At 32.5% G+C, this 17,568-nt stretch overlaps 2 protein-coding genes across 2 annotated transcripts; one reads left to right on the top strand and one right to left on the bottom strand.

Moving 5' to 3' along the window:
- The first annotated feature begins 5,484 nt into the window (after positions 1-5,484).
- On the top strand, positions 5,485-9,832 carry LOC111991075 (IQ domain-containing protein IQM2). Its single transcript, XM_024022852.2, has 9 exons — positions 5,485-5,900; positions 6,738-7,259; positions 7,360-7,474; positions 7,563-7,628; positions 7,729-7,817; positions 7,923-8,010; positions 8,098-8,328; positions 8,489-8,590; positions 8,704-9,832. Exons 2-9 carry the CDS (start codon positions 6,781-6,783, stop codon positions 9,505-9,507), a joined length of 1,974 nt encoding a protein of 657 aa, XP_023878620.1. The 5' UTR covers positions 5,485-5,900; positions 6,738-6,780; the 3' UTR covers positions 9,508-9,832.
- A 5,305-nt stretch (positions 9,833-15,137) lies between these two features.
- On the bottom strand, positions 15,138-17,441 carry LOC111987336 (zinc finger BED domain-containing protein RICESLEEPER 2). Its single transcript, XM_065778881.1, has 2 exons — positions 15,302-17,441; positions 15,138-15,208 (listed from the first exon to the last, which is right to left on the bottom strand). The coding sequence occupies exons 1-2, from the start codon at positions 17,439-17,441 to the stop codon at positions 15,138-15,140; spliced, it is 2,211 nt and encodes a 736-aa protein (XP_065634953.1).
- Positions 17,442-17,568: the final 127 nt, after the last annotated feature.

Genomic DNA, 17,568 nt, shown 5'->3' with positions numbered 1-17,568 from the left:
AAGAGATTGGTAACAAAGTGGAAACCTATGGGCGCATTCAAAGGAAAACCCGTTACAAGAGTTCCCAAGCCCTAAAAAGAAATTCACTAATAAAATTGAAGTTGTACACTTGGAATCATAAATTTGGTCATATATTATACCCTGTTCATAACTTATTGACATGATCCATGATTAGCTCCAATAAGTCATTTGGACACTTTCGTCTTGAAGTGTCCAAATGAAACTGAAATATTGCATATGTTTTATATTACACATGAAATTTTCTTTAATTCGAGGTACCTTGCTATTATAATTAGGAAAATATTAAAGCTATTATAAATTTTTTACAAATTAATATGATAATAAATAAAATTGGTCACACTTCAATAATATAATTAAAATTTTTGAATTATTTTTGACAAAATTTAGTTACAAAATTGGTTGTAACCTAAGGCTAAAATTTCATTTAAAGAAATTATCATTATTTCATATTATGAAAATCTAACCGTTGAATTGTATGTTCTTTACATTTGTAATAAACATGCCAAATTTTGTGTTAATAAGATATTATTTACTATAAAATCTATAAGTTTATATTTTATGCATAATTTTAAATTACAAATTTTTACAATTTAAAAAATTTATTGATGACTTAGCTATTGATATTTAATTTTCTATAAATTTTGCAAGTATAAAGGATATAAGAAGAAGTGTAATCCAATGGTGGATTTGTCAAAATTCACCTCTAATGAAAAGATATTAAATAAGACTACAACCAATTTTAGTTAAATTTTGTCCATTATTTTTTATTGATAATATATCAATTTATAAAGGTTTATATAATAATTTTTGCAATAAATTATACCTAAAAAAATTTGGTTAGATTATTCTAATCACCGTATTTAAGATATTCAAAATATTTTATAAATTGATAATATGGTAACTTGAACTTAATCAATCACCCCAAATATCACGTACAAGTTAAAGTAAAAGTCTAGCACACTTATGCTCAACATTTTACTACACTTAGTATAATAATGCAATTAAAGTAATATTCATGTCAAATCTAGATAATTGACAAGAAACCTATACATATTTTGTTCCTTTTTCTTTGGGTCGGCATATCTACACATAGTTTCCATGTTATTATCAAACAAAGTCCACTCACTCTCTCTATGTCATTCATGTGATTAGATTGTGATGCAACCAGAGTTTACTTTACTTAACAAATCATTTCCATGAAAAATTGAAGGTTCCTTCCTAGGCCCTTTTACTACAAAATTTACACTAAAATAGCGCCGACCGGCAAGGGATTTGCTTGTCTAAAGTGTTAGGTATGTTTGTACAACAATTACCAAGCAGCACCACGTGGCTGAATGTGAAGGAGACACGTGGAAAAATAGAACACACCACCTCCACGAGTTCGTACGGTGCAAAGTACCCATCGAAAATGCATGGAGATCTGAAATTTGACAGTTGTAGGTGACGATTATTGTTCGATTTCTTCTGATTTTTATATCTAAAAAATTATTAAACTATATTATAAAAATTGAACATAAAAAATAAAATAAAAAATTGATGGGGTTGACTAGATGTGATTCAAACAAAACAACTGCACTGGGGACGAGGTTTTCATGGACTGGTTCATTTATGAACCCCGTTGGCTAAAGTGTGTTCCAAAGGGTTATTTATTTTATTTTTATATTTTTATGACAGATCATTTTTTTTGGATTTGGAGACCAACTTTTTGACACTTGGATTTTGAGATCTTTATTATTATTATTATTATTCAAAAAGTTATGAAAAGACACAGGATTCAAAATGATTTTGTCAAAAAGTTCACTACTAAATTAAGGTATAAAATGTTTAAATTATTGTATGATTTTGCTGTATGCTACTTTTCAGCCGGCAAATACATAATTTTTATATACTGTACTTGGGTTTTTTTCGGCTACGCGTGATGTACTTTCACAAAAAAAAAATATGTACACATGATAAATCGAGAAATGATTCAAAGCTAATTATAGCATATGAAGTGTCAAGCTTTATTGTTTCACATTCTACCCAAAAAAAAAAAAAAAAAATTTATTGTTTCACACACAAACTTGGTTTGGTTTATTTTTATTTTCATTGATTTATTTTGTTTGAAACATAAATTAGGTAGAAATATTGTTATATCTAATACATAAAGGGTCTATTTAGTTGGTTCGTTCTAACCAACATTTTCACATTTTAAACAACTTTACATACATTTCAATACATTTTTTAACCCATACATATATCAAAAACACTTAAACAACATTACTCAAACTAACCTACCAAAAAGGCCCTAAGATTTTATAAAACTATTATAAAGTTAAGTGAAATTTATGTTTAGTAGCCAAATTTACTAGACATGTTATAATATAAACACGTGTCTCTATAAAGTTTATAAAATAACATATCTGTGTGCGAACAATGTGGTAAATAGAAGTGAAAAACAATATTCTCATTGACATACTCATTGGGGGCTGTAAATTATTTGAGGAAACAGCTAGAAAGCACAACTAGCATTTGGTACTCCCAAAATATGTTACTTTCACTCTGCTTTTAACATTCTAAACAAGTAACAATTAATTAGCAAAAAAGAAAAGAAAAGAGTAGCTAGCAGAGCATTGTACAAATTATGACGAGAGAGATCATTCATACAAGAGAATAGAATATTGCTCTATTTGATGAGTATTGAATAAATTTTGTTTCCCATTAATATTGTTAACCACTTGCAAGTTTGGTACCAATATTAGATCTCAAACCTTCACAGTACACAAATATTTTTCCTTGTCCATTTTCTCTCGAAAAGAATATGCTTAAATTAAATCTTTAGGTTTTACTGGTTCCTCTTTTGGAGTAAATTAGGATCTTCTTGACCTAGAAAGACAGAAAAGCGACCCCCAAAGCTTTCTTTGGACTTTGAAGGGATCAACTAGTACGTGTGGAATGGTGTTAGAGTCTAAGTATATAATTTTCTACTGACATTAATGCTACCAAATACTTACACCACCACCCTCACCAAGCCAAAAAAAAAAGTACACTACCCTTTTTTTTTTTTTTTTTTTTTAATTTTATAGAGTTTTTTATGATATCTGCTTATGATGATTGTATTCATTATTATCAGACCAAGACATCAATCAGTTTTTGGTATAGGCATAAATTGAACCACAGATTTTTTATTTAACCATCAGAGACTTTACTAGTTGGACTAACTGGAACCCATTATACTATGATTTATATATATATATATATATAAAAAGTGAATTTAATTTAGTGGGGTATTAAGACATGTAGCACAACAAATTAAAATTGTACTCGAACCAAAATACATGCACAATCCTCCATAATCAGTGATAGCATTTATGCATATAAATAATTAAAGGGACAGATAATATCTATGTATTAAAGTGCCAGCATAAGATTGAAAGCTTCAAATATATTATCAAACTAAGGACAAGCTTTAGACTTTAAAAGGACTTTTTGTTGTTATTATTAACCCATCTTACACTTTCCTTTGGTATATTCAGGGTCAACCTGTGGGACATACTTGGAAGAATGCATGGAAGTTTCAATTTCACAGACCTTGAAAGCTAGCTTTCACTTAAAAAAAAAAAAATATATATATATATATATATTCAAAAGGGCCAAAGCTAAGTGCGGGGCAAAAGAAATTTCAATCTAACTCATATATATCCAAAAAAAATCCAATAACAACTATGTCATATCTTACACCACCAAAGCCTACAAAGCTTCCTCAAATAATGACTTTGTCAAAAAAATGTAATATATATAATAAGAAATGTTAGTAAAACAAAAAAATTCATAACTTTTGCCACAACTCATCACATTATAAGTTGTAAATGGTAGAAGTGTGGACCCATTATTTTTTCTCTACTACTCACAACTTGTCATGTGATAAGTTAGATAAAAGTTATGATTTTATTATTATTATTATTATTATTATTATTTTGTGTGTCAATAGCGTTATATATAATCTAAATAATACTCCAACTAACTAAACATGTCATATGTGAGGTAAGCTTATTGGAGTTTAAGCTTAAACAAAAAAGCTTATGAGTTAAGTTACGTTACTTATTCTAGTGGAGGTACCTGGACAATCCAAATTAATGACATAAGCAGTGGCGATCGATCATGATGAGTAAGTCAAATCGCTCTTGTTGTTGAGTAACTACTAGACTTTTTAGTGAAATTGACACAAACTTCATGGCCATGGAATAGAGTTACGATGACTATTTCCGAGAAAGTTATATATAAAGATAGTCCTACACATTACTATGAACAGAATGAGAACAAATAAATGGTACATACCGTCGCTCTATTCAAAATTGTAAATGAATAAAGTAGGTGATGAGTTAATGACACTTGTAAGTTTTTCATTAGCCTTTTTTTTTATAGCTTACTTACTTACTATTGTACGAATACAAATTTTCTGAATTATTTTTTATGTTCCACTTCATATTCCATGTATTACAATTTGTCATGTTTTTATTTTTATTTTTTTCCATTTTAAACTTTGGCTATATTATAAGAAAAATTAAACAAGCACATGATAAGTTATAATTGGTAAAATATAAAATAGAATACAAAAAGTGGTATAGAAGATTTGTATTCCTTACATGCAACCTTTAAAACCTTGTATTTTTTTAAATGCAACTACATGTTTTAGTTTTGACAACTTTCAACAAATAATAAAATTGTAAAACGCGTAGGTCCTTAAATTAAATTCAATCATGTGGTTGCATTGACCTATGACCAATATGTTTGTATTTAAATGCTCTTGAAAGAATATATACTATTTTTGCTACATTTAATATAGCTTGTCTCAGACAATGTAACTTTGTAACTCAAAACTTTGTTAGATACATGCAAGACATATTAGCAATTTTTCTATGTGAATGAAGAATGTTTTTCCATGCTTTAATAATGTACTTTTACCAGATTATAGCTGAGTTTGATTCAATGAAATATTCAGGTTTCTTCTATAAAAAAATTTCAATATAATTAAATTCAATTGGAGAATCTTAGATACAACAATACATAAGAAATTGTACATATGTTTTGCCCATAATTTACCATAATTTGTAAATATAACCATTTTTTTTGGGGGGTTAGATCTCATAAAAGCTCAGATGTTTGAAGCACATTCAATGCTTGCTTAATGGCCTAAGATTAAATTATATCATGGCACACAATAGGATTCCTAAATTTTGAGGGAAGGAAAGTAATTTTGGTAGCTAAAATTATCAAGCAAAAGGGAATTACCAAAAAGCAAGAATTTTTAAAAACAAAGAAAATAGACTTCAGAGAACAGAGCAAAAGGCCATAACTTTTTTCTTTTTTTCTAAGAATAAAAATTTGACAAAAGGCAAAGAAATTTATATACATACGCATATAAAAAAGAGAAGAAAAGATTGAGAAATTACGTCCTCAGTATTGTCCTCCCCACGTGGTTGGAAAATTAAAACACACACACACACATACACACAAAATAAAAATAAAACACTGAAACCTCTCTGTCTCTGTCTCTCTCTGTCTCTCTCTCTCTCTCTAACTTTCTCTGTCCTACATACTATATAAACAATCGTCGTCTGAGGTTATCTACGTTCATCTTTTTAGCTCTGAAACTTGAAGTACAAAGCTTTTGTATAGGAAAGAAATATACACAGAGAGAGAGAGAGAGAGAGAGAGAGAGAGAGAGAGAGAAGCTTTAATCCTCTCTTTGCAAAATTATCAAAGTCCAAACCTCCAAACCTCACAAAAAAAGTCAAAGCTTAAATCTTTTTGCACACACCCCATTGAATTCGGAACTCTTTTTTCCCATTTCCTAGCTCCTCATTTGTTGGTTCACTTACTATAGTCCTTAATTTAAGGTATAGTCCCTAATAATATCTTTCTCTTTTATAGTTTTCTATTTTTTCTTGTTTCTGTTTGTATTTTTAGTCTATAGAAAGGGAGCTACAACAAAAATGGTATTACAAATGTGACATTTCTGCATTATTGTTTGTTCTTATGCTGGTTGGATTAAATTCCTGTTCTGGGTTCTTGTGAATTTTATCTTCATAACATGGTAATGTGTCTGATTTCTTGGATTCTTTGCTTGAGTATTCGTTTTTTTAGATCCTTTTACTCTTTTTCTTGATGGGTTTTGTGTGAAACATTTGGAAGATTATTCAGCTCATGTAAAGTATTATTCTTTTAAATGAAATGGCAAATGGGTATTCTGGTTTTTCTGTGTTGGCTTTTGGTTACAGAGATATGTGTTTGTCTTCAGAATATATATATTTTCTGATTTGAAAAAGATATATTTTTTTGGGTTATTGTTTTTGCAGATCGTTGGTCTTTTCTAATGGGTTTTCAGCGACTTGTTTGATTGATAGGACAGTGACTTGCTTGCTTACCTTAGTTATATCATCTTTGAATGTTCTACCATATGGATAATGCTATTAGGAGAAAATGGGCGTCTTTGGCTTTTTGGGGGCTAGATTCAATTGATTTTATCTGTTAATTTTGCATACCTGGTTGATTATATATTGTTTTTTCCGTACGTTTTTTTAGATTCAAGCTTGTATTTTTGTTTGTCTTGAAGTTTTTTTTCTGGTTTCCCAAGTTGGAAAGATGATAATTTTACAGTCAATATTGAGTCCTTTAGCATTATCAAATATGTGACACTCCCGCTCACATCTTTGTATTTTGTTTTGTTTTGACAGGAATTTGGATTGATTTGGTTGTTTATACAACCTTCCTTGTCAAATGGGGATTTCTTTTTCCTGCCCATTTGCAAGATACAGTGATGTAGAAGATGGCCTACGATCTATTATTGTCAATTCCATCAATTTGGGGGACGATGAACTTAAAACACCAGTGCGATCTATCAGTATAAGCGATTGTGATTCTGAACCCCCCATGTTGAAATCCTTAGGTTCTGGAAATATGACAATAGAAACATCTGTTAGCTTTAAAGATAGAGAAATGGAAAAAATGGTCTCAGTCAAGGCTCCTTCAATAGACGAAGAACGCAATGTGCCCATTGAATCAAACAGCCCAAGAAGTGAAGTGATTAATAATCAATCCCCAAGATCAGATGGTGAAGTGGGGATGATCCAACAGTCGCCAATTTTGGATCCCAACAACCCCAAGCATGAAGCTGCACTAAAGTTGCAAAAGGTGTACAAAAGCTTCCGAACCAGAAGAAGGCTAGCAGATTGTGCAGTCCTGGTTGAGCAGAGCTGGTATGTGTCCTTTTTATATGCATGCAGCAACACTGCCCTTTTTTTCATGTATTTGATGTGTTTGTATCTTGTGCTAATGCAATTATATTTCATACCATAGGTGGAAACTCTTGGATTTTGCTGAACTGAAGAGGAGTTCTATATCATTCTTCGATATTGAGAAGCATGAAACTGCCATTTCACGATGGTCAAGAGCAAGAACCAGAGCTGCCAAGGTAAATTTCAAACAGATTGATATTTGCTTCTGACTTATGCCATGTACTTTATTTTGATATCTAAGTATTTGTCTCTTTGTTAATGCAGGTTGGAAAAGGTTTATCTAAGGATGATAGAGCACAAAAACTTGCTTTGCAACACTGGCTAGAGGCTGTAAGTCAATTACACTAGAACATAGTTGGCTTTTACTGATTTTTCCCTGTTTCTTCATCAACCTTTACTGATTTCAATTCTTATTATTCATCTGAAACAGATTGATCCACGCCATCGATATGGACATAATTTACACTTTTATTATAAAAAATGGCTTCATTGTCAGTGTAAAGAACCCTTCTTCTACTGGTAATTTCCTTTAACCAAAATGATTTTGCTTCATAATAAGAATTTTGATTCCAGATGTTCAAGAATTTGGATTTGAATATACTTATTCTGGTTTTGGAAATGCAGGCTAGATATAGGAGAAGGGAAGGAAGTAAATCTTGAAAAATGCCCTCGATCAAAACTTCAACAGCAGTGTATCAAGTATTTGGGTCCGGTGAGCCTTTATTTCCTTCCTTGATCATCATCTATTTCAATTTGTTATCATTTTATTTACTAATAATTTGTTTCCAACTTTTAATAGACGGAAAGATTGGCCTATGAAGTTGTTATAAAAGATGGAAAGTTCTTGTACAAGAAATCGGGGGAGGTCCTCAACACCACCAGTGATGCGAAGTGGATTTTTGTCCTTAGCACATCTAAGGTTTTGTATGTTGGCAAGAAGAAAAAAGGTACTTTCCAGCATTCTAGCTTCTTGGCTGGAGGAGCGACATCTGCTGCTGGGAGATTAGTCATTGAGAATGGCATCCTAAAGGTATAGATATTGCATTAAAGTTCATAGAATTTCTATCTTAGAACATGAAAAAAAATATTGTAAAGAAAAGTAATAAAAGGCTCAAGATTTTTCTTCCTATTTACGGTAGTCCTCATTTATGGCACAATTAATTGACAACGATTTCTACTACTCTCAACAGGCAGTTTGGCCTCACAGTGGTCATTATCGGCCTACAGAAGAAAATTTTAAGGACTTCATCTCCTTCCTTAAAGAGAACAATGTGGATCTCACAGATGTCAAGGTAAAAATAAAAAGCTTAATGTTCTTTAAAATGATATCAAATCTTTTTTCTCTTATTATCGAAAATAAGTAAAGGCCAGTATGCTGAGAATGTCATTTTTCTCTTATATTCAGACGAGTCCAGTCGATGATGAGGAAGATGATTTGCCTGGAAAGCAAAGAAGCAGTATTCATCTTAGAAGCCACTCATCTGATGAGGACGTGACTCAGAAGTTGAATGGCTCAGAGACTGAAGACTTAACTTGTGTAAAGACTGATTCAACAGGAGAAGAGACAGATACTGCATCCGATCTGTCCATATCAAGCCGATTACGCAGTGTCAATAGAGATTTGGTTAATCTTGATATACCGGAAAGACATGAATTGTATGAGAGTTTAGAAAGAGAAAATCAAGATATTGAACCAAGTTGCAATAGTTTGCCAGTGGAACCTCTGGCTGATGGTTATGAAACAGCCGAAGAAGGATTAACTTCTGAACAGGATGGCAAGGCTCAAAAGCAGAACTTGTCTGATGAAGAAGAACATGAAAGGAATGAAGTAGAAATCATTCCTGAAGAATCAATTCTCAAAAGGATCAATTCACATAAAGAAATGAACTCATATCAACTGGGAAAGCAGTTGTCTTGCAAGTGGACAACAGGAGCTGGACCCCGAATTGGTTGTGTGAGGGACTATCCCTCAGAGCTCCAGTTCCGCGCTTTGGAGCAAGTGAACTTGTCTCCAAGAAGTGTTGCCGGTTCAAGATCAAATTTCTCTCCTCGACTCATTTGTGGGTTGAGCCCAAGGGTGTTGACATCATCAAGCTCTGGTAGGGAAATGACACCAAGCACAAGTTCAGTCGAGGAAGGAAACTTCTCAGAAAGAATTATTCCCCAATCAAGAACACAGTCCTCCCCATTGATTAGAGGAACATCATGAATAACAGAATTTCCTAATTTTTCATGAGTAAGAGCAGATTACTGATTCATATATTCTTTTGTGTAAATAGAAAGGATGATATAGAAATTCATTGTCATTCTCTTCATTTACAATCATGTATACATTTTTTTGTTTATTCATCTTGTACAATATAAGATGAAAATTGTAGAATTTCATGGGTTTCATGCCCTTTTCATACAAAAGAAGGTATTCATTTTTCATAAGCAATGTTTTGTTACTGAACCCTCATACTATGGCATTTTGAGCACGTTGAATGCTGTTAATCACTAAGATTGGACGAGATTTTCTAGTCCATTATTGGTCAGGTCGGATAATTCTCACCATTTAATCTATTTTACTTTCTCTTCTCCACTGTTGGCTATGTTTTCTAGTGTTAAAAGAGATTAATTATACGAGCTCCATAAATCCCTTAAGGTTTAAGACCATAAATTTTTGTGCCCAAATGCTTTAACCTATATTTGGATAGGAGGGAGTGGATATACTAATATTCTTGTAACCCTTTTTGTGATTGTGATTTTGGATTGGATATATGCGTTTTGTACAAGTGTGTTAGGTGTATACCAAGTCAAATTGGATTATATAAGTGATTACATAAGTGATTACGTGAACAAAGAGAAAGTAATACAATGGGGCTATTAATTTTGACTCATGACTAGCTCACTAGCTAACAAATTATTAACGGTAACAGTGCTTGTTTTGATAAGTCTTACGCGCTTGCATGTTGACCACTTGACTTCACATACTGGACCTGCAAACTATTGAACAACTTCTGGAAGTTACTAACATTATTTTTTGCCCCAACAACTAGAATGCTCCGTTTGTGATAGGTGGCGCTTGAGTTTGTATGAGATTGTACGTTTTGAAAAACGAGTAAGGGACACAAAAATATATTCGTTTATTACCTCAAGCCGCGTTAGAAGGTAGAAGACTATAAGAAAAGTTATCGCATTGCTTATGGTCTGCATTAAAATCTTTTGATATGTTTACCATATATAATGTTATCATGTCGGTATAGGTAGGGTTGAATTTTCTCATGTAAAGAAGCAAGGCAATAGACCTGCTCACTTGTTAGCAAAACATGCATTAGGTATTGAGGACTATGTGACCTGGATAGAAGAGAATCCTTGCTTCCTAGAGCAAGCTATTCTCCATGACGTAGCTTCTTTTTGAGTTTTTTCAATAAAAGTCTCAGTCTTCCCATCAAAAAAAAAAAAAAAAAAAATGACCACTTGACTTCACATACTGGACCTGCAAACTATTGAACAACTTCTGGAAGTTACTAACATTATTTTTTGCCCCAACAACTAGAATGCTCCGTTTGTGATAGGTGGCGCTTGAGTTTGTATGAGATTGTACGTTTTGAAAAACGAGTAAGGGACACAAAAATATATTCGTTTATTACCTCAAGCCGCGTTAGAAGGTAGAAGACTATAAGAAAAGTTATCGCATTGCTTATGGTCTGCATTAAAATCTTTTGATATGTTTACCATATATAATGTTATCATGTCGGTATAGGTAGGGTTGAATTTTCTCATGTAAAGAAGCAAGGCAATAGACCTGCTCACTTGTTAGCAAAACATGCATTAGGTATTGAGGACTATGTGACCTGGATAGAAGAGAATCCTTGCTTCCTAGAGCAAGCTATTCTCCATGACGTAGCTTCTTTTTGAGTTTTTTCAATAAAAGTCTCAGTCTTCCCATCAAAAAAAAAAAAAAAAAAAATCTGTTTAGTTGGAGAATTATGCTCCAGCCTCCAGGTAGGTATAGTTAAGAACGAGTCTACATAGATAATCACTTAATAAATATTAACTTGTTTCTATATTCCGCGATATATGTCATTCTCAGGAGTCAGGAGCATATATGGTGAACTTTCCCGATAGAGTTTTGAACTTGCAAAGAAAAATAAAGAGATATATAGATCTTTCTTAGAAGTATAATAGTTTATTGAAAAAGCATTTGGTATTGTAAACAAAATAACTGGTAAACTTTCAAAGATACCGCATAACTCCTCATATCCACCCTATTTTCCACCGACTAATGTGAGGATCTAACGTGGAAATCTTCTCTTAATTTTCCATTTGAATTCATTCTTGTAGGAGAACTATAGGTTAAATCTGTATGTGTATTTGTGAGCTGGCTTGATATTGATCTGTTTTTAAGTTAAAAAACTCCACCAATTTTGAAAATTACACAGTTTTCCTCCAAATCAATAATTTATACGGTCATCAATGTGTATTTTAATCACTTAACTTATTTAATTATTTAAAAGTGGTTAAGAACTCTGTGACTCAGTGACATTGCTTGGTTTTCCCTTGAAAAATAATCAACTACACAAAATTTGAATTTAGGCGGCCTTTTTTAATGTCACTATATCCCACACAATAGTCGCAAAACTGAGACTTTTGCTGGAACTGAAACTGAAAGTATTTTGCTGAATCCTAAAAGTACTATAGATAAAGGTAAAAATTTACTGAAATAATACAGTAGGACCCATAAATAATATCAACAAGTGCAATGACACATATAAATAGTAACAAAAATAAGTTGAATGGTAAAATAAGTTGATTTTTTAATTTGTGCCAAACGCACACTAATGTTGGCAAAATTTGCCAAATAATATGTTTTTAGAAAAAAATAGAAAAGTGGCACATGGATAAAGTTAATTAGTTAATTAGACTGTTTTTGGAACTTGAGTTTATTAAACTCAAGTTTGACAAACTTGAGTTTCAAAAACAGTCTACTTAACTAATTAGAGTTTAACAAACTTGAGTTCTAAAAACAGTCTATTTAACTAATTAACTTTAGTCGCATACTATTCACAAATTTTTTTCTAAAATAGTACTAGTTAGCAAATTTTGCATTTTTATGTTTAGCAGCAACTTTATAAACTATAGTGAAGTTTTATAAAACTGCTACAATAGAATTTTTAGAAATGTCGCAATTGTCCAAACAATACAAATAATCTGAGTTGTTGTTGTTGTTGTTGGGGATTATTAGACTTTTAAGCCTTTTTAGGGTTAAGGATATGGTGCTTTCTTGAATGATCCATTTGCTTTGCTGTTTGGTTTTTCAAGTTTCTAGAATAGTGCTCAATTGAGGCGACCAAAATGTAAAATTGTTTTTGTTATCTTGTTTTTCATAATAAAAAAATATATAAATAAATAAATAAATAAAAAGGAAAGGAAAAACGAAAAAGAAGAAGAGGAAGAAGAAGAGGTATTTATTTCCTTTACTAACCCAAGTAGTTGCATTAAGCAGGAGAAGAACTGTTGCAAAGTTCACGGATTGCTTGTAGTTACTTTAATATCAACGGTTCTTTCAAGACCACATTTGATTAGAGTTGTGGTAAAAGTTGTGATAATACATAAAAGTTGTGTTAGACTTTCTCTTAGATCAAGCATCAACTAATAAAATTCTCCGGGGCATACGACTTTCATGAGAACCAAAATGACAATCATAATCAAAGACACAAATCCTTGGCGGAACGACCATTTAATTCTAACTTGAATTTGTCAAATTCGAGTTTGAGCTGGAACTCGAGTTTGATAAACTCACGGTCCAATTAGTATTGGTGTATGCTACTCGGAACTCAAGTTTGTTAAACTCGAATTTGACAAATTTGAGTTCCAAAAATAGTCTACTTAACACATTAACTTCAGCTGCATTCTATTCACCAATTTTTTTTCAAAAATTATTCAATTAGCAAATTTTGCCTATTATGTTTAGCAGCACCTTTATAAACTACTAGCCTCATCACATGTGCTCCTCACGTGCAATGAGTTTTTTTTTTTTTTAGTTTAATATAATTTTTTAATTTAAATTTATCTATTGTTAGTAAGGTTAGGAAGTGATTTTTATAAAACTAAAATTTAGGATTTAAAATGGAGTAAATTACTGGGTTTAGTGTGTGCTAGTTTTTAGGAGGAAAAAAAAACTGTATCAAATGTATGTGAGATATGTTTAGATAGAGAGTGTACTAATTTTTAGAAAAAAAGTTTCTAGTAGTTTATTTATTTAATTTTGTTGATTTACAATTTTAACCCTTTTTTTTTTAAAAAGAATAAAGATTATCTAATTAGATTTGAAGTATTTATGACATTTTTTGAAGGCATAACTAACTTTCTAAATAAATAGAGATTTGCACGTGCAATAAGGCTCTTTTTTTATTTAGAGTTTAATGTAATTTTTCAATTTGAATTTGTCTGTTGTTAATGAGGTTACATTGAAAGGAATTTTTAAGAAACTAAAATTTAGGGTTTGAAATGGAGTAAAATGCTCGTTTTAGTGTGTGTTAGTTTTTAGGAAATATTTTTTATCAAACGTGTATGAGATATATTTAATCTTCTATATTACTATTTAAAGGGTTTATCCTGTTCGGATTCTTTATTTTTTAATTCAAAAATGTCCCTACACCTCTATATTTAAGTAGAGACAAAACTAAATGACATTCCGGTAAAAATCCACTTTCCTTTATTTTTTATGCCTAAAATTCTCTCATCATACTTACTTACAAGTTTTTAACTAATGGAGATAGATATGTAAATTAAAACTCCTATACTTTAAAACCCACAAACTCACGTATACTTTGTAGTTTCTATCTCACTTTCTATTAGGGGTGTGCGCGGTTCGGTAAGGGCGGTTTTTTGCTAAATTTATTACCGAACCGATAGAGATCGGTTTTTTTATAATTAGAACCGATGCACACCACCTAGGGTCGGTTTTCCGACCTATAGCGGTGCGGTTTTTTGCGGTGCGGTTTAGTCGGTTTGGTCGGTTTGAAATATTAAAAAAAACTATTTTTTTAATAATAAAAAAATTGAACTTTCAAGCCTAATATCAATATATCAACCTGTTCAAAAAACCTATGCCAAATAATGTATTTTTCATTTCATAATAATCACATAATGATCCAAAATTTCAAACCTGTGCAAAATTTCAAATAATGATCCATAATGATCACATAATGATCCAAAATTTCAAAACTGTATTTTTCGTTTCAAACTTATGCAAAACCTGTGCAAAACATATGTTCACATAATGATCCAAATTTTTTCGTTTCATTCACCATGCAAAAATATTTTGAAATTGCCTCAATAAGAGTTCAACTCCCAAAATACTATCATGTAGCATATAATATCATTAGTGTCACTGTGTGTGTCAGTGTCAATAACAATAAGCGTTAATGTATCTACTTAATAACGTATTACAGAACCATTTGTCACTGTCCACAAATGCCAAAAGATATACAAATTAAATTAGCATTTAGGCAAAAGAATGCTAATTGCTTGTATCCCCAATAATAATCCCACCCATGAATACCTAAATAACTATCATTAGTGAAAAGTCCACTACCAATAACATGTACAGATATAATTAGCATATAGGCAAAAGAATGCTAATTCTTGTAAGTCCTTTGTCCAGTAAGTCTGTGCACTATGCATCATTCTAGAACTCCTACAAAATACTAAACAAAACAAAATAAACACGTGTTAATAACAATAAAACGTTTATGAACAATAGAATATTTATAATTAACACAAACGAATGAGAATAGCAAGTATACTTACATAATACTAACTACTAACTAACTCCAAGCAAAGAGCAGCACATCACTCATCATCATCCAATACAACGGTGCTTGGATCCTCCTCCATAGGCATTGGGCAAACCGATGCAATTTCTACAATCCCATTTAAAATAAAATGATTCGTAAGCATTGAGCAAATAAATAAACAATTAATATATACAACAAACAAAATGAACATATATTTACCAGTGTCAATCTCAAAACCATCCACATCCTCCACATTATCCATGCACTCTCGAAGCTTTATTGGTCTTTTTTGCTTTGCATCCTTCAACCAATTTTGGGTACAAATAAGAGCTTCAACTGTATTAGGAGATAGTGAACTACGGAACGAATCCAAAACACGTCCCCCAGTACTAAAAGCAGACTCGGATGCAACTGTAGAGACAGGAATAGCCAACACATCACGGGCAATTTGGGAAAGGACTCGATATCTAGAAGAATTCATTTTCCACCACATCAAGATGTCAAAATCTTCCACATCAGGGTCCTCAGAAGATTCTAACAAATACCTATCCAACTCAGATTTGCTTTCCACACTGTCCTCGTCCGCCAAGTGTTGCTTAAACTTATTATTATAACTTTTAATGCGATCAGACAATGAAGTATTGCCAACACTTGGCTTGGAGTCCCTAGACAATGAAGCACCACTACTACTAGAACTCGAAGCTCCATTTTGACCCACTCTCTCCACATACAACCTCTTCAATGCATCCCGAACCTTAGAGCTCATCGCATCCCCCTTGTCCTTTCCATACCACTCCCTAAACCAAAACTTCACATACTTCAATCTATACCTTGGGTCAAGAACAACAGCAACAAAAAGCATCAAATTGATATTATCCATACTTCCCCAATACTTATCATATTTTTTTTTCATCTCTACCGCCATACTCTTCAAAAGTGGATCCCCATCAACACTACACAACTGTTGCAATTGATCTTCAATGCTAATTAGCTCATGGAAGTATGTATTAGAAGTGACAAACAAAGACCCAGAAAATCTAAGTGTCGCCTCATAAAATATGCTGAGAAATTTCACAAAGGTCTTGACATTTTCCCAATCAAGATAGTTAGGAGGACCAATGGGTTTTTTCCCATTCCCATCTACTTCACAAAAATAAAGTTTGTAATGCCCATCCTCCTCTTCCAACCTATCAAATGCTCTCACAAATTTCAAAGCACAATCTAACATGAGATAAGTGGAATTCCACCTTGTTGGCACATCAAGGGACAACAAACATTTGGTTTTGATTTTCTCATTTTCAACACATTCTTGAAACTTCTCAAACCTTGCGGGAGAGGCTCTCACATATCGCACCGCATTCCGAACTTTGGCAATTGATTCATGAATGGACTTCAACTCACTTTGCACAATCAAATTCAAGATATGCGCACAACAACGCATATGCATGAACTCACCACCCAATATGCTACTATCTCTTTCTTTTGTTTTCTTCTTCACATAATCAATTGCCACCTCATTAGAACTAGCATTATCCGCGGTGATTGTAAACAACCGGTCTATACCCCACTTCAACAAACATGACTCAACCGCTCTACCTATAGTGTCCCCTTTGTGATTAGCTATAGGACAAAAGTTCAAGATTTTCTTTTGGTAAGTCCAATCTCCATCAATGAAGTGTGCGGTGACTACCATGTAGTTCAAGTTTTGTATGGATGTCCAAGTATCCGTTGTCACACAAACCCGTTGCCCAACAAAAGCCCTTCTCAAAACATCCACCTCACTAGAATAAATCTTCATACAAGCCCTTGCAATGGTAGTGCGATGGGGAATAGGAAACCTAGGCTCAACTATTTCCATAAATTCTTGAAAACCTTGATGCTCCACAAATTTAAAAGGTAATTCATCAATGACAATCATCCTTGCCAATGCCAACCTTATCCTCTCTTCACTATAATTTGCAACCACTAACACATTTGAACCACTTTCCCCTTCTCTCTTCGCTTGGAAAGACAAAGTTTTTTGCTTATCATCACGAGGAAAAGGCCACTTCTTACACACCTTCATGTGTTGCAACATGCCCGAAGTACCATTTTTCTTACCATGACATTTATATTGATTTTTACAATACTTGCATTGAGATCTAGGATTTTTGGGATCAAAACCAGCCAACTTAATGAAGTGTTGCCATACTATAGACGGGTCCTTACCACCTTGTTTAGGTGATAGTGGGGGAAGTGATGCACCAAGTCCAATTGGTGCTGCAGGTTCAGGTGGGTTAGGGTTAACACTACCAGGACTAGGAGGAGGTAGGTTAGGGTCCCCAGGTGCACCAAATCCAGGTGGAGCATCGACATCCATCTAATAAAAAAATTTCCAAACAACAAAAAAACAAAGTTTCCACAACAATATCAAATTATAATTTTTCCAACAAATGTAATATCAAATAGCTCACTTTCAATCAATGAATGTCACAACCAAATTTAAT

The sequence above is a fragment of the Quercus suber genome, unplaced genomic scaffold (genome assembly GCF_002906115.3).
Source record: "Quercus suber isolate HL8 unplaced genomic scaffold, Cork oak 2.0 scaffold_192, whole genome shotgun sequence".
NCBI classification, from domain to species: domain Eukaryota; kingdom Viridiplantae; phylum Streptophyta; class Magnoliopsida; order Fagales; family Fagaceae; genus Quercus; species Quercus suber.
The sequence above is the reverse complement of the archived record's forward strand: the minus strand, read 5'-3'. Positions and strand labels throughout refer to the sequence as shown.

Coding starts and splice junctions, on each gene's coding strand:
- LOC111991075 (XM_024022852.2), top strand. CDS start 6,781: ATGGGGATTTCTTTTTCCTGCCCATTTGCAAGATACAGTGATGTAGAA. Junction 7,629..7,728: donor TGCAACACTGGCTAGAGGCT/GTAAGTCAATTA, acceptor CATCTGAAACAG/ATTGATCCACGCCATCGATA. Junction 8,591..8,703: donor TGGATCTCACAGATGTCAAG/GTAAAAATAAAA, acceptor TCTTATATTCAG/ACGAGTCCAGTCGATGATGA.
- LOC111987336 (XM_065778881.1), bottom strand. CDS start 17,441: ATGGATGTCGATGCTCCACCTGGATTTGGTGCACCTGGGGACCCTAAC. Junction 15,209..15,301: donor TGGTTTTGAGATTGACACTG/GTAAATATATGT, acceptor ATGGGATTGTAG/AAATTGCATCGGTTTGCCCA.